Here is a 19,190-nt window from a genome sequence, read left to right as displayed (position 1 = left end):
CAACTGTCAGTGAGGATGACAATCAGGAGAATTATTTTGTTTACGTTCAAGATTATCTGTCTGTGATTGGTTTATTTCATATCGCACGCTGAAAATTGCCTGTAATTGGTTTATTTCATATCGCACAGTTGCGGAAAGTCTTGGATTCTGTATTCGTTCAACCGTCGGCAATTGCCTACTTATCCGTTCTCTAAACTGTTAAGGAATGAACCAATATCCCTGTAGGAGTGGAAAAAAGTTATTTATACTATGCAGCTTAATATTTTCCAAAACTTTTGTTTTTAACAGTTTTTGGATTTTCTCAAAACCAATGAGATAATGACTTCATCCTGTATAGCTGTTTTCTTACTTATGAATACCTGGTATAATAATTAGTGTATATTAGTATATTTTTTATTAAATTTTAACTCGTATTTTAATTAAGCAACAGAGTTCATTAAACTCTTAACGCAAAGGAAACACAGATACCCACACCCTTAATTGAATAAGGATATAAATTATTCATTTTTCTCTAAATAACCCAGATTTGTAAGCAAATTTTGCACAAAATATGCCGAGATGATTTTAATTGCCTCGTTCCTGCCGCTAGGACAAATTTCCGTTCTTAACAAGCGCATAAACGCGAAATACAGTTAAACAGTTGGCCTATTTCAGTTTTTCTGCGTTTAGGCGAAACGACATCGGGTAAAAAGTCAATTTAAATTCGGTTTTACTCCATTGAACACTCATATAATAAACTACTTTTATACACAACTACCTAAAAAATTAATAAAACATTTCTACATAGCGGCGTTATTGAAAGTAACGATCAGTTACTAAATGGGCATCCCCGTACAAAACAGTTTTTTCCTCAGACTCAACCACACATTGAAACGATACTTTAATGATTTTACGAACTTCCAAGATACGTATAGTGACCACAACCACATCGTCGACAAAACACTTGCTAGGAAAATTCAAAGTCTGTTTAACGACCAAAGAACCTGCCCCAGGAAGTTGGGTACCCATTAAACAGGACACCAATGAATTTAAGTAGGCACCGTGCACTATGGCCCTCTGTTGGTGTTGACTGGTATGAACTGGGTTTGAGTCCCCGCTAAGTTCAGTGAATTTCTGTACATCTAGAGAAGTTATCTTTTTTGTCATAGTGGCGGAGTCTCCGACTGCAATGCGACTAACTTTTGTGCTCAGATATCTGTTGGGGGGTAAAATACGTTTCCAAAAATATCTGCCCCAAATTTCGATACCGCGCATCATTACTGTTTTGATAGCAAAGTACTTTCGGTATTAAACTTTCCGGGATAATAGCAGAGCTACCGTCAAACAAATAGAATAACGTCGTTAACGCGTTTAAAGCTATATCCTCGTTCTTATGACCTAAATATTGTGTTACTAAAGAAACTCCATTCAAACTAAAAATATAGTCTCTGCTTTCTGGATCTACATGAAAAAAAATTATCATTACATATTTATAGATGAACGAGAAATGTTTTCTTACCGCAACACAAATTACAGATTCCGGCCAAAGAAAAATGGATGAGTTCCTCTGAGGCTTCAGATAACTGAGCCAGAAATAGGTCAATTAGGTGTAACTGTTTAATGTAGTCGTAGTTAATTGGATCATATGCAAAGTTGGCCAAATTTGCTAAGGTCTGGTTTCTGGCATCTGAAATACAATTATTAAAATTAATTATCATGCTCTTTTTGAAATTTTCAATTGAGTATTTTAAGCGCTTGCAAATTTTTACTGATTTTACCACACCAAAGTAAGTTATTTTATCTCTATTTTTTGTTGATTTAGCAAATAGTACTACAAAATGGTGTCAAAAATCGCCCCTCCTTAAAATAGTAGTGTCTCATGAATACAAAAATAAAAATAAACCATTATTTAAAATTTATGAGTAAACTTGGATAAAAGGCTAAGTCCAAATGAGCACAATATTTATAAACATCAAAAAACATCTGATTTAACCATTTTCCCATATTTTAAATTCACCATTGCAGCTTTCATCTTGCAGCAAACAATATACCTTTCTGGAACCTTTGAAATACTCTAATAGAGTTGGTGAGCACATACCAGTAAACAATCTTATAAATAAAAAATTAGGACCTGACAGAAATTGTGTTACTAAGTAACCTGTTGGTCTTACATTGTTTAGAAGAGACTTCTACAGTTGATTGGGACTACTTAAGTCTTCTGACCTTACCAATGCCAAGGTACTAACATTATGAATTACTTTTTAAGTTATATTACTTCATTTATCAATATGACCAGGAACCACCATGAATGACCAGCCAACATCAATATCCTTCTATTATTTGTTTTATTACTTTTTGGTAGGTATTTAAAATTGGTATTCTTATAGGTCCTAATAGCACACATAACACAGTACCTAATAAGTATGATAATATGAACAACAAAACTATAGTTGGGACTCAAGTTAGGTACATCCACAATCTACAATAAATTGTAAGACTTGTCATATCTCAACATTAGCCTCCAGCTAAATTTGATAAAAAAGTTAAATTTAGCCTAGAAATAGGTAAATTTAGCATAACAATTTGAGAGGAATGTATGTAAGTAAATAAGTCAATAAATAAATAAATAATAGGTAAATAAAAAGAAATTTTCTTATGTTACTCTGACTGACATTCTGCAAGTCTGTCCTGTTTAAATTTCTAGTTCTATCTCTATCTAGCTACCTAGTAGGTCCTACCTTTATGGAATAGCATTTTTATTATATTTCTTCCCAGTTTTCTGGGTGACTCACTGTAACTAATGGCTACCAAGTTATAAGTATGAAAAGTACATATAAAGTATTTGTTACAGATATTTAAGAAAATACTGGGGGTGTGTACATGATGGAATTTACATTACTTTTGTGAGTATTGTCATGTTTTTACTATTTGATTTACAACTTTACTGCACTGTTACATAGCAGAAAAACACGATTTTCATTGACATTGTATAAAAATTTTTAAGTTTTTTAGTCTACAAGTCAAATTCACCATAAAAAAATAAACACTTACCAGTTGATTTAGTAGTGGTAAACTCGTTGATAAGTTGACTCAAAAACTCGTACCGTCCTACGCCAGTCTCTCCAGTTTTTTGTATCAATTGTTCCTTTCTACTAAACATGACCAATTATCGAAAATATTAGATAAAGAGAAAATCAACCGGGAAACATTTACACACAAAATAAATTATCAAAATTCATAAACAAAGATGACGTATGATTCTAACCTCAAATGCTCATACGTCAACGATAGACAGCTCACAGCACTAGCCGTCAAATATCAAATTATAGTCTTTGAACAACAAAGTGGTACTAGAAACGATATTAAAATTTTTATTTTGATATTTTTAAATTTTGAGACAATTTTTATTCGTTTATTTTTACTAAAACTGCTTACGCCTATAAGTGTTTGCAGAGCTGAATGTAAATTTTAAACGGATTTATAGTTTATATTATATTTGTCTATTGGCCTAAGATGATCGTGTTGTGACAATGCTTGTCTGCAAAAATTGGTAATTTTATGTAAACAGCTCACGAATTTATGTTTGTAATTGTGACATAAGTATCCCAAACCTGTCAGAAGTGATTATAAAGCACAAAACTCATTAACAAACCATCAAAAAATTAAAAAATTAAAATAAAATTCTTGATCAATGGTGAATGAAATCTGTCTATACAATTACAATAATAAATACCATGGAGTGCCTGAACCACACTTAGCTTAAGCTCAGCTTAAAGTATTACGACGCATTTAAGCAGGTAAAATTATATTTAAAAAAGCCATAGAGCTGTAGGAAAATTGAAGAAAATTTAATTTAATACTATACAAAAGTATCGACTATACACGGTCATTCACTGGCTGAAACCAGACAGGTCAAGCTTATTTCTCACTTTAATGATCTGGTTTTTTTTATTAGGATAATGTAGCAAAATCCCCAATAATTTTATACTTTTTTATTTAAGATGCAGTTGCGGTTCAGACACTTAAAAATATTTTTTTAGTTTTCTTGGCCGTTTTAGTGATAACATATTTTACCGCAATCCTCTGCGATGAACAGTTTATTCTAAATTGGCCACCCTGTACAGGGTGTCCCAATAAGCCGTGCACGCGGCTGTTCCTCAGAAACTTTACATAGTATGGCCAAAGAATAAGTATTTAACAAAAACAGTTGAAAAGAGAAAGCGAATTAGAAAGAGACAATTGACTGATATCGTTTGATCGTTGAATATCAGGAGTTTTATTGGTAGGTCATTCAGGTTGTTGAAGAACGTTGCCATATCTCAGGGCATTATGAAAAACGCCCTAGGGCATTATTTTTTAGATAATTGACCTAAATATTGATGAAATAATAGCCCTGTCGGACATTAAAGTTAATAATAGTTAATAAGGATTGATATCTTCCAATGATTAAGTAATGTATAATGAAAGCAACCAAACATTTGACAGATTTTTTAATGCATTTTTTGCTTTTTTCTTCGTTTTGTGCTTATTTGCTGAGGGACAAAAACATACCAATTATCTATTAAAAAATGAGTAAGTATCAATTTACAATGTATACCCTGTTACTAAAGCTTTTGTATTTTCCGCATTTTTTTATTCGTCTCAAAATTGAAAATAATTGTATTTTCCTTTTAGATTGATCATGATCGAGTATTAATCACTTAATAACGTTCGATTCCACTAACTCTTGTTTACGTATAATTACCTAATGTTTTCCATTGAACCGAATAATTCTGGCTTTTGTTACAATTGTTAATTATTGTTTAATTTGCAAATGGTTCCACTCAGGAAAATAGGTCAGTTTTAGTTTACGTGCTTCCGGTATAATTAAGAGTGTTTTGTTATCGGTTTAGCTACCATTATCTATGAAACATATAGGTTTTTCCTATAGCGATAGCTGTTATTTCCTTATTAACAGTTAAAAGAACGGATAACTAGGAACTTGTAGTTGCAGCTGGCCGATATCAAATCACAGCTAATGTCTTAAGCTTAAGCCGTGAGATATGAAATGGACCAACTACAGCTAATGCGGTGCGTATAAAAAATATTGTTGTAATAATTAGGTATTGATTATTTTAAAGAAACTCTGCATTTAGCTCACTTACGTAACATGGCAATTTATGTCCTATTTTCGATTTTCTACGAGGGCGATCCGTAACTTTTTTTCAATTAATACTTAATAGTGTTTGATAATACAAGGGCCATTGTGTTAAACTTGTTTGAACTAAACCTTGAGACCCGCGCATCTGTGGGAAAATTCAATGACATAACGAATACGTTGTATGTGTATTATCGAAATAAGCTTGGCAAACGTTACGGGAACATAAATGGGCCCAGTCTGACCAGCATGCTTTCCGGTTTTAGTGGTCGCGCGAAATAAACATTTTAATTAAAATTGTATTGATTAATTTAAAATTTGTATGGGTTAGTTGCTGAATGGGCAATAGAACAATATCAACAAATTGTGGGTTAAATGTGATGTGTTTAATGATTTTTAGTGTGTTTATTTTGAATTATTGTTTGGAATTTGCAAGTGAACTAGTTAACTAGCGAAATATTGCGCAATATAAAAAAGTGTAAGCGACTGTTTAGTATAGACGCATCTGAAAATATTCAGTAAAGCAAGTAAGAAATCGTTACAAAGCATTTTATAATAAAATATATTCATATAGTTTGTAAGTGGTAAAAAGGATTGTAATATTAGAAAGTTTTTGCAAATTTCACTGTTAATTTAAATTTGTTTCTGAATTTTCAAAAAACATTCCAGGTAATATTGATTAGAAAATCCACTAAACAATAATCTATATGAACCGCAAATTACTGATAATTGACTCGATTTGCCCGATTTCACCAGGTAAACCCCAGAATTTTAATCACACAAAATTAAGTTATTTCATTTTATACAGGATGTTATTTCATGGTAAAACGGTAATTCAAACGAGCTTGTTTCGGAATTAAATCGAAATATCAAATCAATATGGATACTGCAAAAATAGTTAGACAGTCTGGTGTCTGGATTGCAAAAGCTAAACCATTTGCATAATAAATATTATTTTGCCGGTCATTGCTGAAATTTGATTCCGATATTTATTGTAATAATAAGATACTTAGTTATTTCAAATGGACAGTCTGACCAATAAAATATTTAATTAGAAAAAATAAGCGCCACTTGAACTTAGCTTTCGTTAGGAAAAGAAAATAAAAAACACCTTATCGTTGCATAACGGGGACCTAATACGAGGGTTAAACCGCTGGAGCATTATGGTGTACAAATTTTAGGATTTAATGGGTATTACGGGAGGGACATTGGTATTTTGAAAACTACAAATAGAATTGGGAACGTCTAAATTATAAAAAAAATGCATTAAATAATTTTTTCTGTAAATCTACCATTCAAATTTAAACATAAATAAAGTTTGGTAATTTCAATGAATTCCGTTGGAAAACAATGAAAAATTATGAATTTTGTAATTTTACTTTTAAAAATGTTCACGTTCTCTAGCGACAAAACCGTACTCCTAACCCAATCAACTTTTATACGTCAATAGAAAGCTTATTTTATTGGCTATTTATTAACGTATAAAAGTTTATAAAAAGTGTGGCAAATAACCTAGTTATTGAACGAAAGAATGCACCAAAAAATTGTTTGACACCCTCTAGCGGCCAAACCGTCTAACCTACCCATTCAAATTGACTGTTAGAAAGCTCATTGCATTGGCTATCCATTGACGTATAAAACTCTAGCAAAAATAGTGCAATTAAGCGGATTATTATAACGTTTAGTTAGCTTTGGAGCCGTCTGGCGGCCAAACAAAGCACCCTATCAACACAAACGACCATATTTTTGGAAAGCCCATTATATTTTCTAACCTTTAACATATAAAAGTGGTGTTGCAAATAAACGAGTTGTTTGATAATAAAGACAGTTTTGAATGAATTTGACAGCTACTACTTTAACCTTCAATAACTCGATTATTTTGACAGTTACAGGGTGGTGCAATGTATCAATTTAAAGAATAAATTTTTCAAATAAGTGACCTAATACAAACTTACCTTAATTTTGAACAGAGAATCAGAGAAAATTATAAGAATAAGGAGTGTTCAATTTGAAAAACGTCCTTTGTCCATGTCTTGAGCTTTTTTTGACCATTCTGTATAATATGAAAAAACTGAAAAACTTCACCCTCTCTTAGAATTTTATTTCACTTAAAGACTAAAAACACTTGCTTAAACTGTTTTTTTTGTTTACTTTCTTGTATCATTCATCTTTAATTCATTATATCTTAACGAATTTCTACTAATTCCAAACTATACATAGACAATATGTATTTTTTTAAAACAATTATCTTATGTCTAGAAACTATTTAATTTTTGCCAGAATCAAATTGGCTGCGTGTAATCAGTCTGAATCAGAAATGACAATGTTCCACACAAATATGCTACTAATTTCAAACCTCTTTTGTTGTATGGGACAAACAAAAACACACACAAAACAGCTTTCGGACATAAACACAGATATTACTTGCCTTCATTAATTGATTCTTATTTTTTATTTAGATTTAGTATGAATTTTTTGATTGGTCAACGTTTTTTCAAACCTTTTATAAATGAAGAGCAAATTTACTTTCTCTCTAATTAACTTATGTGAGTACTGGTGTATGGATGCTAATACTAACTTCACTTGATTATTAATAGGTCATATTCCGACAGTTGGCAGAATGGCAGAATGATCATAATTAATTATTAGCAAAATTTTGCTTTAAACCAAATTGAATCGAAGTAACTAAATCCTGAGAAACTACTTCAAATCACACTTTAAAAATGATTATTTACCATATTCATACACACATTTATAAAATAATATTTGTACTGATTAATTTATCAAACGAAGTATAAAATGGTAAGGTCAGTAACTTGGAAACAAATATTTGCTCTATACTTAGCATTGTGTAGTGTTTTATTGTGTAAATCATCATTTTGTATCGTAATGGTGAGCAACTGCGAAAGTTAGAAAACAGTTTAAAAATTGTGTTCAGTTAATTCAGTTATGTTTGACAAAAAAAAATATATTTGAATTATACTACATCACTACATAGTCTTATGATGATGTGTTTTTTTTAATAAGAATATTTATTCTGGCTAACCACATGTGCACTACATTTCATTTAAGAGGGCAAACTGATGCATGTGTAGGTCAAGTAAGACAGTTGTATTGATTAGAACGAACCACGTTTCCTCCTTCTGAAAGTATACTATTTTTTATTATTCCATTCTTGGCTAGACTTTCCGTCGGCAATAGGCGATAGAACAATACATTCAGTCATTTCCGCAGTATTATTATCAGGTACACGCAATATTTGACTAAAGTTAATTCTCAGTTTTGCCAATGAACAGATTATAACACCAATATTAGATTCTAACACCATAGTGTGTGTTAATAGTTTTAAGTTTATTTCTGTGAATTTACATTTTTGTTGCAAGTTTTCCGATTTGCAAATACCTTCACCGTACATGACATTGTTCAGATTTTTGTCTAAATTCCAAATATTATGTAATAATATATGCGGTGTTCTATTTAAAATACCTATGTTATGATTGACTTCTAGCAAAAATTTCAGAGCCTTGAGAATATTGAATGCTAGAGCATGACAATTGGAAGGGAAATCATATCCTAAGTAACTCCTAATTTTTCTCAAAACTTCAGGAAATGTGAATCTGGATATGCGGTCTTTGTAACAATATCTTATTATTGTTTTTGTCGTAAAGGCAACACTCACACTATTACTATGAGTTTATTAATAATCGATTTATTTCACTGCATTCATAAGAAAATTGTCTAGCGATTATTAATTGATGTGTTATTATCAATGCGGCTTTTGTATATTGAAACTTCAAACTTATGTCAAATATTGCAAAAATTAGCGTAGGTTAGCGCAGCACTAAACGAACCTCTTTACCTGAATATTAAATCTCACTATGTAAAAAATACTTAAAGTGTTTATCTTGTTCCACTCACTAAGTTCAAAATCTATTTTTGCAGATTATACTGATTGGCTAACCAAGAGGAGAACGTTTTCACCCAACCTCCTAATTACACATATATTTTTATTATGGATGGTGGAGTCAAAATTACAAGGAAACCTAATCCTAGAGAAGATGCATTTCCTTTATCAGCAGCAACTTTTTGGTAAGTTGGTTTATAGTGTTTTAAAAGAGTTCAACAATTCAAATCACACAGGACAGTATCCAATTCAAATCACACTAACATCGACCTTTTGGTGATTTACACGAACTAACTTTCATGTCATGAATTGGAGGAATCATCACTTGGTATATAGGATTGGAGCCTTCGCCCACCCAATATGTACCGTTTTCACCTTCGTTTAACATAGTATTTAATCCTTCAGCTAGATCTTCTACCGGTTGAGAGGGTTCACAAGCTAATCCATCAACTAATACTTTGCCTAGGTTAGGAAATCCTTCAAACACCCACTTTTCCGCATCGGTGATCATCGGCGTCTCAGTAACACCCGGACATATTGCCATAAATCTTACCCCAGTTAGGTCAAACCAAAATTGAGTGCCTATCGATCTAGTGAATCCTATGACAAAATGCTTGGTTCCAGTGTAACAAGGTGCACCTGCCATGCCTTGCAATCCTAAAATGGAAGCAGTGTTCACTACGGTACCACCACAATGGCCATTGTTCCTTCCCATGTACTTAATTCCCAGTAGACTACCATGAACAGTCGATTTGATATTTAGATCTATGCACTTTTCCCATATTCTGTCTCTAAGAATACCTGCATTGTTCACCAAAAGATCAAGCTGTTTGAACTTCTTCATGTTTTCTTTGAGCACGCATTCGAAGCTTTCTTTGTCAGTCACATCAGCTTTAATGAATATAGCTTTCCCTTTGCCATAGCAATTATTCATTTGATCAGCCAATGCTTCTCCATTCTTCTCATCTATGTCTGTTATGGTGCACCCTCCCATTCCAGCTTTGAATAATCTCTTAACATATGCCGCTCCGATTCCATTTGCCCCACCCGTAATTAGTGCTACCTTTCCGCAAATAGCATCCATTTTTGAACAAACAATTTTGATATTTGAAAGAATAATTTATAAACAAATTGTAATTGTCATTTCAATCAAATGTCACTTTGACTTGCAGGTATACCATACCAACGTTTTTGCAAGGTGCTAAACAAGATCTGGAAGATTCAGACCTCACAGAAACACTGTCAGAACACAAATCATCCAGACTGGGAAGTCTGACAGAAAAATTCTGGAACAACGAGGAAATATCCGCACTAGCTAAAAGTAGATCCCCATCTTTGCTAAAAGTTTTATTCAAAGTGTTTGGATGGGAGTTTGTGTTCTTGGGCTTGGTACTTTTCATATCAGAGTCAATTAGGTAAGTATTAACCAAAGTTAAGGTTATTTTTTTGCAAAAAACTGACATACAGGATGAAACTATTTCAAGCAAGAATTGATTCAAAAACGTCATTGCTTCAGTGCAATAAAATGGCAAAAGAAATTACTCAAAATTTGGACATAATTAATTAACTTCAAATTCAACAACATTGATCCCTGTGCTGTCATAAAATGTGAACGATTTGCTGGACGTTATTGATATTATAATTTATAATACTATTGTAATAATTGCAAATGATATATTTATTACTTTATTGTCACTTATACTGATCTTGTCTTGGAATTCCAACTGTTGTGGTTTTAGATTATCTATTTTATAGATTGAAAACTAAATAATTAAACAGTATAATACTAACAATGATATGGATATTGACTTACTAAAAGAGAGCACTCTGTTTGTTTGAAAAATCAATAGTTTTATAATGTCGATTGCCGATAAGATTGTATTTTTATGCCATAATTACAGTATTATACTTAGGACAAGTCATGCTTGTAAACAATGCTTGTAAAAATACCTTCGTCTTTGATAATAAAGTCTATTTAATAAAACAAAGTTTAATTGCAGTAGCATTATAGATTTTTTTGAAGCATTGGTTTTCTATATGGTTAGTTTTTTACTCTTTCTAGCTTCTTTTAAATGTTTAAACCTGCAACAGTTGACAATGTTGCTAGAGGAAGTAAAAAATTCATCACACAAATAGTTATTGAAGCATCAAAAGTGCAGAGATGGATATGTTGAAGTAGATTAGACGCAAAGGTAGTCACTAAATTTAGAGTGTAAAGCTACCGAAAAGAGTGATATGACCATTAAAAATCTTAAAGGCAACACTAAAGATGCCAGAATGGTGATTGAACAAGTTTGCTAGAGAACCTCGAGATGCAAAAGTTATTGCTGCCTTATAAAAAAAGTCTACGTTCGGAATCACACATTTGTTCAAAACTGACTACAGTTCTACAAAACCATAACCGTTATTGACTCCATAAATTACTGATCACAATGTTTTGGTATTTTCTCCACTCTAAAGAAGTGTAACAGTTTTTAAGTGATATAAACAACCAAATTTTTCAGGATGATACAGCCATACTTCCTGGGTCAACTCATTCGCTTCTACACCCCCAGTGATGGACGTGAAGAAGTTAGCCTAAGTCAAGCTTATTGGTATGCCGGAGGCGTGGTGTTTTGCTCCCTGATCAATATTCTGGTTATCCATCCTTATATGATGGGGGTATTACACTTAGGGATGAAGTTGAGAGTAGCTTCTTGCTCACTTATCTATAGAAAATCGCTAAAACTTAGTAAAGCTGCATTAGCCCATACGACAGTAGGTCAGATGGTGAATCTTCTTTCCAACGACGTTAACCGTTTTGATATTGGAGTAATTTTTGCTCACTATTTATGGTTGGGACCGCTGCAAACGGCTATGTGCACTTACCTTATGTATCTGCAAGTGGGAGTTTCGGCTGTAATAGGAGTGCTTCTGCTTATTATGTTTATACCTTTTCAAAGTAAGTTAACCATGATACTAAATCAAAGTTTTGATTTATATGTATATATTTTTTTATAGTATATCTTGGTAAAAGTTTGTCAAAGTTACGTTTAAAAACTGCTTTACGGACTGATGAGAGAGTCAGGTTGATGAGTGAAATAATATCTGGAATCCAAGTGATTAAAATGTACGCCTGGGAAAAACCTTTTGCGAAGCTCATAGGCTTGGTACGACGGTAAGCACTAACAACAACCAAGCATTCTCTTATTTTCACCAATTATCTTTTACTCTTAAATAAGGATGTTTAGCCAACCAGTATTTCTGTTCCTATTGCAGAAATGAAATAAAGGCAATCAAAAAGGGATCTTATATGAAGGGCGTTCAACTGTCATTTATAATTTACAGTACAAGATTATCAATGTTTGGCAGTATTTTGGCTTACGTTTTGCTGGGGAACAACATCACAGCAGAAAAAGTGTTTGTTCTAACCAGTTTTTATAGTATTCTCCGTCAAACGATGACTGTGTTCTTTCCACAAGGTATTGGTCAGGTAAGTAAGGGTATTGTAAAAAAAGGTCGTCAGATTACTATAGCTTTCTTGCAGGTAGCTGAAACCTTGGTCTCTATTAATCGCCTTAATAAATTCATGCAGTATGAAGAAACTGAAACAGTTAAATCCTTGAAAAGTGATAAAGAAAACGGAATAAAAGGCCAAACTGTCTTACCAAAAAGTTTACCAAACTTAGGTAAACTTTGACGTGATACAAAAAGACACGTTATAATGCGGCGGCTTATATTTATAGGTATTTACGTGACAAATGCTACAGCAAAGTGGTCGGAAACATCAGCTGAAAACACTTTGTCCAACATCAGCGTGTCGGTGGGTCCTGGAACGCTTCTGGCAGTTATAGGTCCAGTTGGTAGTGGAAAGTCCTCACTGTTGCATCTAATCCTGAGAGAACTGCCCTTGATTTCTGGAGAGCTGGAAGTTAATGGAGAGATCAGTTATGCTTCACAAGAGCCATGGCTCTTTGCAGGTATGTGGTAGTAATTAAGCCAGTTTAATACATTATGTCCAGAAAAAGCTCGATACTCACTTTCTGAAGTTTTTACCCGTTCTTCAAAAGTCTTCAATCTATGGAAGTAGGAAATCCATCTTGTTTATTGTAAATGTCTTCTTCTATTGGCTAGCTTATTTCCTGCCGATCTAGTCTCTTACTGCTTACTGGGTTCTTAGGATCCTTATCCAAAAGGATCTAGACAACACAGTGAGGGCGTTTTTGCAATACCCTTTGTCTTTGTCAAAAATAAAAATATAAAATTAAAATAGTTATTACATAACAAGTGCGGAAAGTGGTACTTTTCCGCACGAGAATGCAGTTCACCCGATTAGGACATTTTGATTCATTCCTAAACTATGAATAACTTAAGCGTCCAAATCAAAAACCTGAAATATGACATTTAGATTATTTTGGATTTTTTATGTTGGATCTCATATTGTTGTGTTTTCACATTTTTTCATCTCTTATTATCTGGTTATTTAGGTTCAGTGAGGCAAAACATATTATTTGGTCTACCAATGGATAAACTGAGATATCACACCGTTGTAAGAAACTGCTCTTTGGAGCGGGACTTTGAGTTGTTGCCTTACGGCGACAAAACCATTGTTGGAGATCGTGGCGTGTCTTTAAGTGGTGGCCAGAGAGCTAGAATTAACTTAGCTAGAGCTGTATGTACCACTTTACATGCTAAACTCAAACTGTCAGTTTATAAAAGTGTATTTTCAGGTCTACAAGCAGGCTGACATCTACTTATTAGATGATCCGTTGTCAGCGGTGGACACCCATGTAGGCAAAGCGTTATTTGAACAGTGTATCACAGGATTTCTCAGAAATAAGACGGTTGTTTTAGTTACGCACCAACTGCAATATTTAAAAGATGTAAATATATTATTTTGTCACCCATAAATTGCTCTAAATTCAACAACTAGACAATTTTTTATATAGGTGGACCATTTGATATATCTAGATGATGGTGAAATAAAAGTGGAAGGGACCTACACACATTTACAGAGTAGTGGCTTAGACTTTACTAATCTGTTGAAAAATGAGACTAATGAAAATCCGGAAGAAGAGGAAGAAGGAAGCACTACGGAACTTCGAAGACGGATGTCATCTAAAGTAGTTCGGGATAGATTAGACTCAGTACATAGTGCTACTTCAGTAGAAGTCACAGCTCCTCAAGAGGTATTTTTCAGTAGCTACTAACGCAGTCATTAATTGTGGAACTTTTTTTAGGTGGAAGAACAACGAAGCAGCGGATCTGTTAACTCTAAAGTATACGCTGCTTATTTTAAAGCTGGAGGAAATGAATGTACAATAGTCGCAACTTTCTTTTTCTTCCTTATTTCTCAGGGTATTGGAAGTCTTATCGATTATTTCATCACCTTTTGGTAACACCATTTAGAAGAAATTAATGGCGTTTATAATTACAGATCTTTGGAATTCCAGGGTCAACATCGAACAAATAAACTTCTCTACTAGTAATGGTTTTGACAACAATCACTCCACTTTCATAAACGAACTGAAATTAAATACAACGGCCAAACCAACTGAAGTCCTCCCTCTTAGAAACATTACTCTTAGTACCGATGAATTTTGGGACTTTTCAAGAGAGACCTGCATATACATTTATTCCACTTTGATGATCCTTTTAGTGTTATTCACACTGAGTAGGGGTTTCATTTTCTTTTCCATATGCATGAAAGCCTCCACCAACTTGCATGACAACATGTTCCAAAGTATTACCAGAGCAACGATGCGATTTTTCAATACTAACAGCGCTGGAAGAATTTTGAACCGATTTTCGAAGGTTGTCAATTACCTATCATGATTGGTTAGATTAAATAATATTCATTGATTGTTTTCAGGATATAGGATCTATTGATGAAACACTCACAGCTACATTACTGGATGTCCTTCAAATTGGACTTACACTTATTGCTATTATAATAGTTGTGGGCGTAGTGAATCCTTGGATTTTATTACCTACTTTGTTGATTGGAGTAGTTTTCCAGCTTATGAGGATGTTTTATTTGAAAACTAGTAGAAGTGTGAAGAGATTAGAAGGAATTAGTAAGTATACATTTTATTTTCTTGTCTAAAATATTAGTTACTACTTTGTAAATTTTACTGTAACTGTCAATATTCTTACATGTGAATTTATGTTGTCACACGTTTTTTGTGATCTACAGCAATCTACATTACTACCTGCATTTTTCACTACATTATACAAATTACTGCAAATGTATTTATCATAATATTCACATAATGAATAGGTACTATAAGTATATTTATTTGGTACTTAGCTAGAAGTCCAGTCTTTTCCCACTTAAACGCTACTTTACAAGGCTTGACCACAATCAGAGCGTTCAAAGCTGAGGAGATATTGGTCAAAGAGTTTGATGCTCATCAAGATTTGCACAGTTCAGCATGGTTTGCATTTATCTACACATCCAGGGCGTTTGGTTATTGGCTGGATCTCGTCTGTATTATTTACATTTCGTTAGTTACCTTTAGTTTCTTGGTTATGGGAAATGGTAATTTTTTATTGTAATTATTAATTTACATTAGTGACTTATCTGTGCATAATTGTTTAGAAAAATTTGGAGGCAACGTAGGATTGGCCATTACACAAGCGATAAGTTTGACGGGAATGTTCCAGTGGGGAATGAGACAGTCCACAGAGCTAGAAAATCAAATGACTTCAGTTGAAAGAGTGGTGGAGTACAGTTCCATTGAACACGAACCGGATTTAGAATCTAAACCTGCCAATAAACCTCCAAAGTCATGGCCTAGTGAGGGACGGATTGAGTTTAAGCACGTGTTTTTAAAGTATGTATATCACAGAACATTTTGCTATATTAGATACACACTATTTTAATAAACTTCTCTGGAGAAATGGTAATTATAATCAATCATATAGTCTGCTTGTAAGAGAGTAAAACAGTTTTTGTTTTCGTACTGGAAGGGAAGTGAACTAACTAAATTGTAAAACTTGAAGGCTATAATTAGATTACAGGACTATGTTTTAGACATTTAAAAAAAAATTAAAACTGAGTATATATGACAGTGCAATTTTAATAAATAAATAAATGTCGTGACCAAAGTATGATCAACTCATAGCACCACTGAAAAGGGGCAGAAAATTTCCCCAAAGATGGAACTTATGGCTGAAATACCTTCATGGAATGTTACTAAGATTTATGCAGATGAGCGGTCTCAAAAGATTTTAGAATCGCAATTGATGTTTCCTACAATAAATGCTGTAAGAGTTAAGTCTTTTGGAGAATATGAAAATTGCAAAAGCTATTGAATTTCAAAGCGAACTTAATATTTAATATAAGGTCAAGGATTCATGGTCCCTAAAGCTATTATTGAATTGTGACCTACCAAAGCCATTTTGTTAATAATTTTCCTATGTAAGTAGAAAAATAAATTCACAAAATCGGCTATTATGAGCTATGGTATTACTAAGGTTCGTTAATTTTGAAAACTTTGAATGCTTTTATAACTTAACTGTATTTTGGTTGACATTTCTACAACCTCTTTATCCAGTTCAATATGTGCTCTCTACATTATATATAATTGTTTGCAGATATTTTCCCACCGACCCACCAGTACTAAGAGATTTAACATTCTTAGTGGAACCCAAAGAAAAAATCGGCATTGTTGGTCGAACCGGAGCAGGAAAGTCATCCACAATCAACGCATTATTCCAGCTGAGTGAAACATCCGGATCCATAATTATTGATGGCATCGACATAACTGAAATAGGACTCCACGATTTGAGGCCAAAAATTTCAATAATTCCGCAAGAACCAGTACTATTCTCGGGTACAATGCGGAAAAACTTGGACCCATTTGAGGAATTTACTGATAGCCAGCTGTGGAAATCCTTGGAGGAGGTAGAGCTGAAAGAGGCCGTTCAAGATTTGTCTTTGGGATTAAACTCTCAAATGTCAGAAGGTGTTAATTTTCTAGTTGTCGATTTGCGAATCATACAGTTAATGATTTTTTTCTCAGGTGGCACTAATTTCAGTGTAGGTCAAAGACAATTGGTCTGTCTTGCACGTGCAATTTTGCGTAACAACAAAATACTGGTTATGGATGAAGCAACAGCCAACGTAGATCCTCAAACTGATGCCTTAATCCAGAATACCATACGTAGGAAGTTTGCTGATTGTACTGTACTTACAATTGCCCATCGACTGAACACGGTGATGGATTCTGACAAAGTACTCGTAATGGATGCTGGCAGCGTCAAAGAATACAATCATCCATTTGTTCTTCTTCAAGACAAAAGTGGAATATTTTACGGGATGGTACACCAAACTGGAAAATCTGTTTCGGAGAGCCTGTATCAAATTGCCAAAGAGAATTTTGAAGCCGGTTTTGGTGCCGTACCATTATGATTAAAATATTTATGTAGGTAGTTTTTTAGTTCCTATATGTGTACAGTTTTCAGAATATTTTTCATTGCAATTTAAAGCTTTGAAAATGATAATTTGCTATTAAGAATCAAACACAAGTTGTTAATGTAATAAATGAATTTAATTTGATTCGATTTTTATTTCATTATTTGTTATTGAAGCAAATAAGTAATTTGTGTAAAAAATGCATGTCTTTGAGACCATAGAACATTAGTTCCAGCCGCTTTTATGTTTTTGACAAAAATGAGATGTGTACCAGCCATTGTGGGAATAATTATGTTGTCGAAATTACAGTAAAATTTTGACACCCTGTATCTTCGTTATTGTTCATATTTCGAAAAAGCGTCAAAGGAAAAAAAAGCTTATTTTTTGAAGCCCTATTCGCAGGTGAAAGGAAAGCACCAACTTTGGAATCACCCTGTATATTTAAAACATGATAGTAGCATATGATAAAGGTACATAAGCATCTTATGTTGAATATTGAACAAAAATGGTATTAAAACTAGGCAATGTATGGAAAAAATTCTTTATTCACATGAAAAGAATACAAATTCTAAAGTTAAGTTCTTATAGTATAAAGCAGTCACAAAACTTCCTAACTAGCTGATGCCAATGGGTTCCTGACTATCATAATAACAGCATCCCCTCTCAGAAACATCTTGGATATGAATCGATCTTTGTTCACTGGCTTTGACTTTTTCTTTCCTTTACCAGGTCGAGGAAGTTCAGTCCACATTTCCTTTACATTTTCCAGGACCATATTACAATGACGATCAAACGCTTTGACTCTTCCTAGCAGCTTTTTGTTGTTTCTGCAGTTGATTAGGACTTGAGTGTTGTTCTTCACTGATTGGGTGAGGACGGAAAGGGGCCCGGTGTTGAACTCTTCCTCTTCGCGAGCCTGCAGCTCTTCAGATGTCATCTCAGATTTCGGTTTAGTCAGTGACATGTTTACAGACGATTAAAACCCTCTTACACTATGAATTAATCCGATTTTTTATGAAAAATTGCAATCTAGTTTGGATGTGTTTGGTTTGATTGTTGTCTACAAAGTAGGGTTAGGAATACGCTTAAGTGAAAAGCCGCGTATGTCAATAATGTCATGCTGTGTTCTGTCGGAACGCTCACTACCACGTGAAGCTATAAGTGATTTCCGCAAGATGTCACGTGCCATAAACTCTACGCGTTACAGTTTTCTGTAATTCGTTTAATCGTTGAGCGCACTATAGTAATGTACGATGACGTCCACATTTTAATCTGTCGATACTGTTGCGATCGATACTAATATGAATTCAAAGATTCTGTAGTGATTGTAGTGTCCCCTTAAAAACTAATAAATTCTTAACCCCAGGTCTGATGTCCCCATACAGAATGACAGCTCGATATTGTAATTTTTTGAACTGGCCCCTGATGATGAGTTGCTATTGCGGTCGAAACATGGAGGGCATTTTTCAAATAAGTTATAAACCTATCCTAACCAAACCTAATACATTTTTTGTGGAGACGACTGAGTGTTATGACTGTTATCCCTGAAGATTATTACAGTTCAAAAAAATATAGTTTTTTGTAAATATCTCCGAGAGCAACTTTTGCAGGATTAGCTTCCTAAGAAACGCACTTTTTTAGTGTAAAATCGATCGATTTTACATCAGTAGCGGAAATTTTTGAAATAATGTTCTATTTTGCCTTTACCTTCAACTGGGTGCTTTGGAAACATTTTATAAAGCCTTGGAGTATCAAAAATTACTTTTACTTTA

At 33.5% G+C, this 19,190-nt stretch overlaps 4 protein-coding genes across 4 annotated transcripts; 1 reads left to right on the top strand and 3 right to left on the bottom strand.

The window, feature by feature from the left end:
* Positions 1–707: 707 nt before the first annotated feature.
* On the bottom strand, positions 708–3,251 carry LOC145727469 (armadillo repeat-containing protein 7). Its single transcript, XM_081977037.1, is given in 4 exon segments — positions 708–1,176; positions 1,178–1,440; positions 1,499–1,666; positions 3,031–3,251. Coding segments are annotated over 4 exon segments (924 nt in total). The 5' UTR covers positions 3,140–3,251; the 3' UTR covers positions 708–792.
* Positions 3,252–8,464: 5,213 nt separating this feature from the next.
* LOC145727468 (ATP-binding cassette sub-family C member 4-like) lies at positions 8,465–17,562 on the top strand. Its single transcript, XM_081977036.1, has 17 exons — positions 8,465–9,205; positions 10,193–10,435; positions 11,525–11,961; positions 12,021–12,177; positions 12,279–12,492; positions 12,547–12,688; positions 12,746–12,979; positions 13,487–13,671; positions 13,730–13,882; positions 13,949–14,188; positions 14,240–14,394; positions 14,453–14,813; positions 14,872–15,076; positions 15,310–15,540; positions 15,601–15,835; positions 16,599–16,969; positions 17,027–17,562. Exons 1-17 carry the CDS (start codon positions 9,129–9,131, stop codon positions 17,413–17,415), a joined length of 4,029 nt encoding a protein of 1,342 aa, XP_081833162.1. The 5' UTR covers positions 8,465–9,128; the 3' UTR covers positions 17,416–17,562.
* LOC145727467 (15-hydroxyprostaglandin dehydrogenase [NAD(+)]-like) lies at positions 9,104–10,186 on the bottom strand. The gene has a single exon (XM_081977035.1). It carries the CDS (start codon positions 10,102–10,104, stop codon positions 9,280–9,282), a length of 825 nt encoding a protein of 274 aa, XP_081833161.1. The 5' UTR covers positions 10,105–10,186; the 3' UTR covers positions 9,104–9,279.
* Positions 17,563–17,945: 383 nt separating the features above from the next.
* On the bottom strand, positions 17,946–18,505 carry SmD2 (small ribonucleoprotein particle protein SmD2). Its single transcript, XM_081978328.1, has one exon. It carries the CDS (start codon positions 18,380–18,382, stop codon positions 18,029–18,031), a length of 354 nt encoding a protein of 117 aa, XP_081834454.1. The 5' UTR covers positions 18,383–18,505; the 3' UTR covers positions 17,946–18,028.
* Between the last annotated feature and the right edge of the window lie 685 nt (positions 18,506–19,190).

Source organism: Ips typographus, linkage group LG4 (assembly GCF_016097725.1).
Source record: "Ips typographus isolate SLU linkage group LG4, UJ_Ityp_2.0, whole genome shotgun sequence".
In the NCBI taxonomy this organism is placed as follows: Eukaryota; Metazoa; Arthropoda; class Insecta; order Coleoptera; family Curculionidae; genus Ips; species Ips typographus.
Note: the sequence above shows the minus strand (reverse complement) of the source record. Positions and strands in the feature narration are given on the sequence as shown.

What these genes read in the sequence shown, in the direction of transcription:
- LOC145727468 (XM_081977036.1), top strand. Translation starts at nt 9,129, where the DNA reads ATGGATGGTGGAGTCAAAATTACAAGGAAACCTAATCCTAGAGAAGAT. An exon ending in TATGTTTATACCTTTTCAAA is followed by an intron (nt 11,962 to 12,020) that starts GTAAGTTAACCA and finishes ATTTTTTTATAG; the next exon opens with TATATCTTGGTAAAAGTTTG. An exon ending in GAATTAACTTAGCTAGAGCT is followed by an intron (nt 13,672 to 13,729) that starts GTATGTACCACT and finishes GTGTATTTTCAG; the next exon opens with GTCTACAAGCAGGCTGACAT.
- LOC145727467 (XM_081977035.1), bottom strand. Translation starts at nt 10,104, where the DNA reads ATGGATGCTATTTGCGGAAAGGTAGCACTAATTACGGGTGGGGCAAAT.
- SmD2 (XM_081978328.1), bottom strand. Translation starts at nt 18,382, where the DNA reads ATGTCACTGACTAAACCGAAATCTGAGATGACATCTGAAGAGCTGCAG.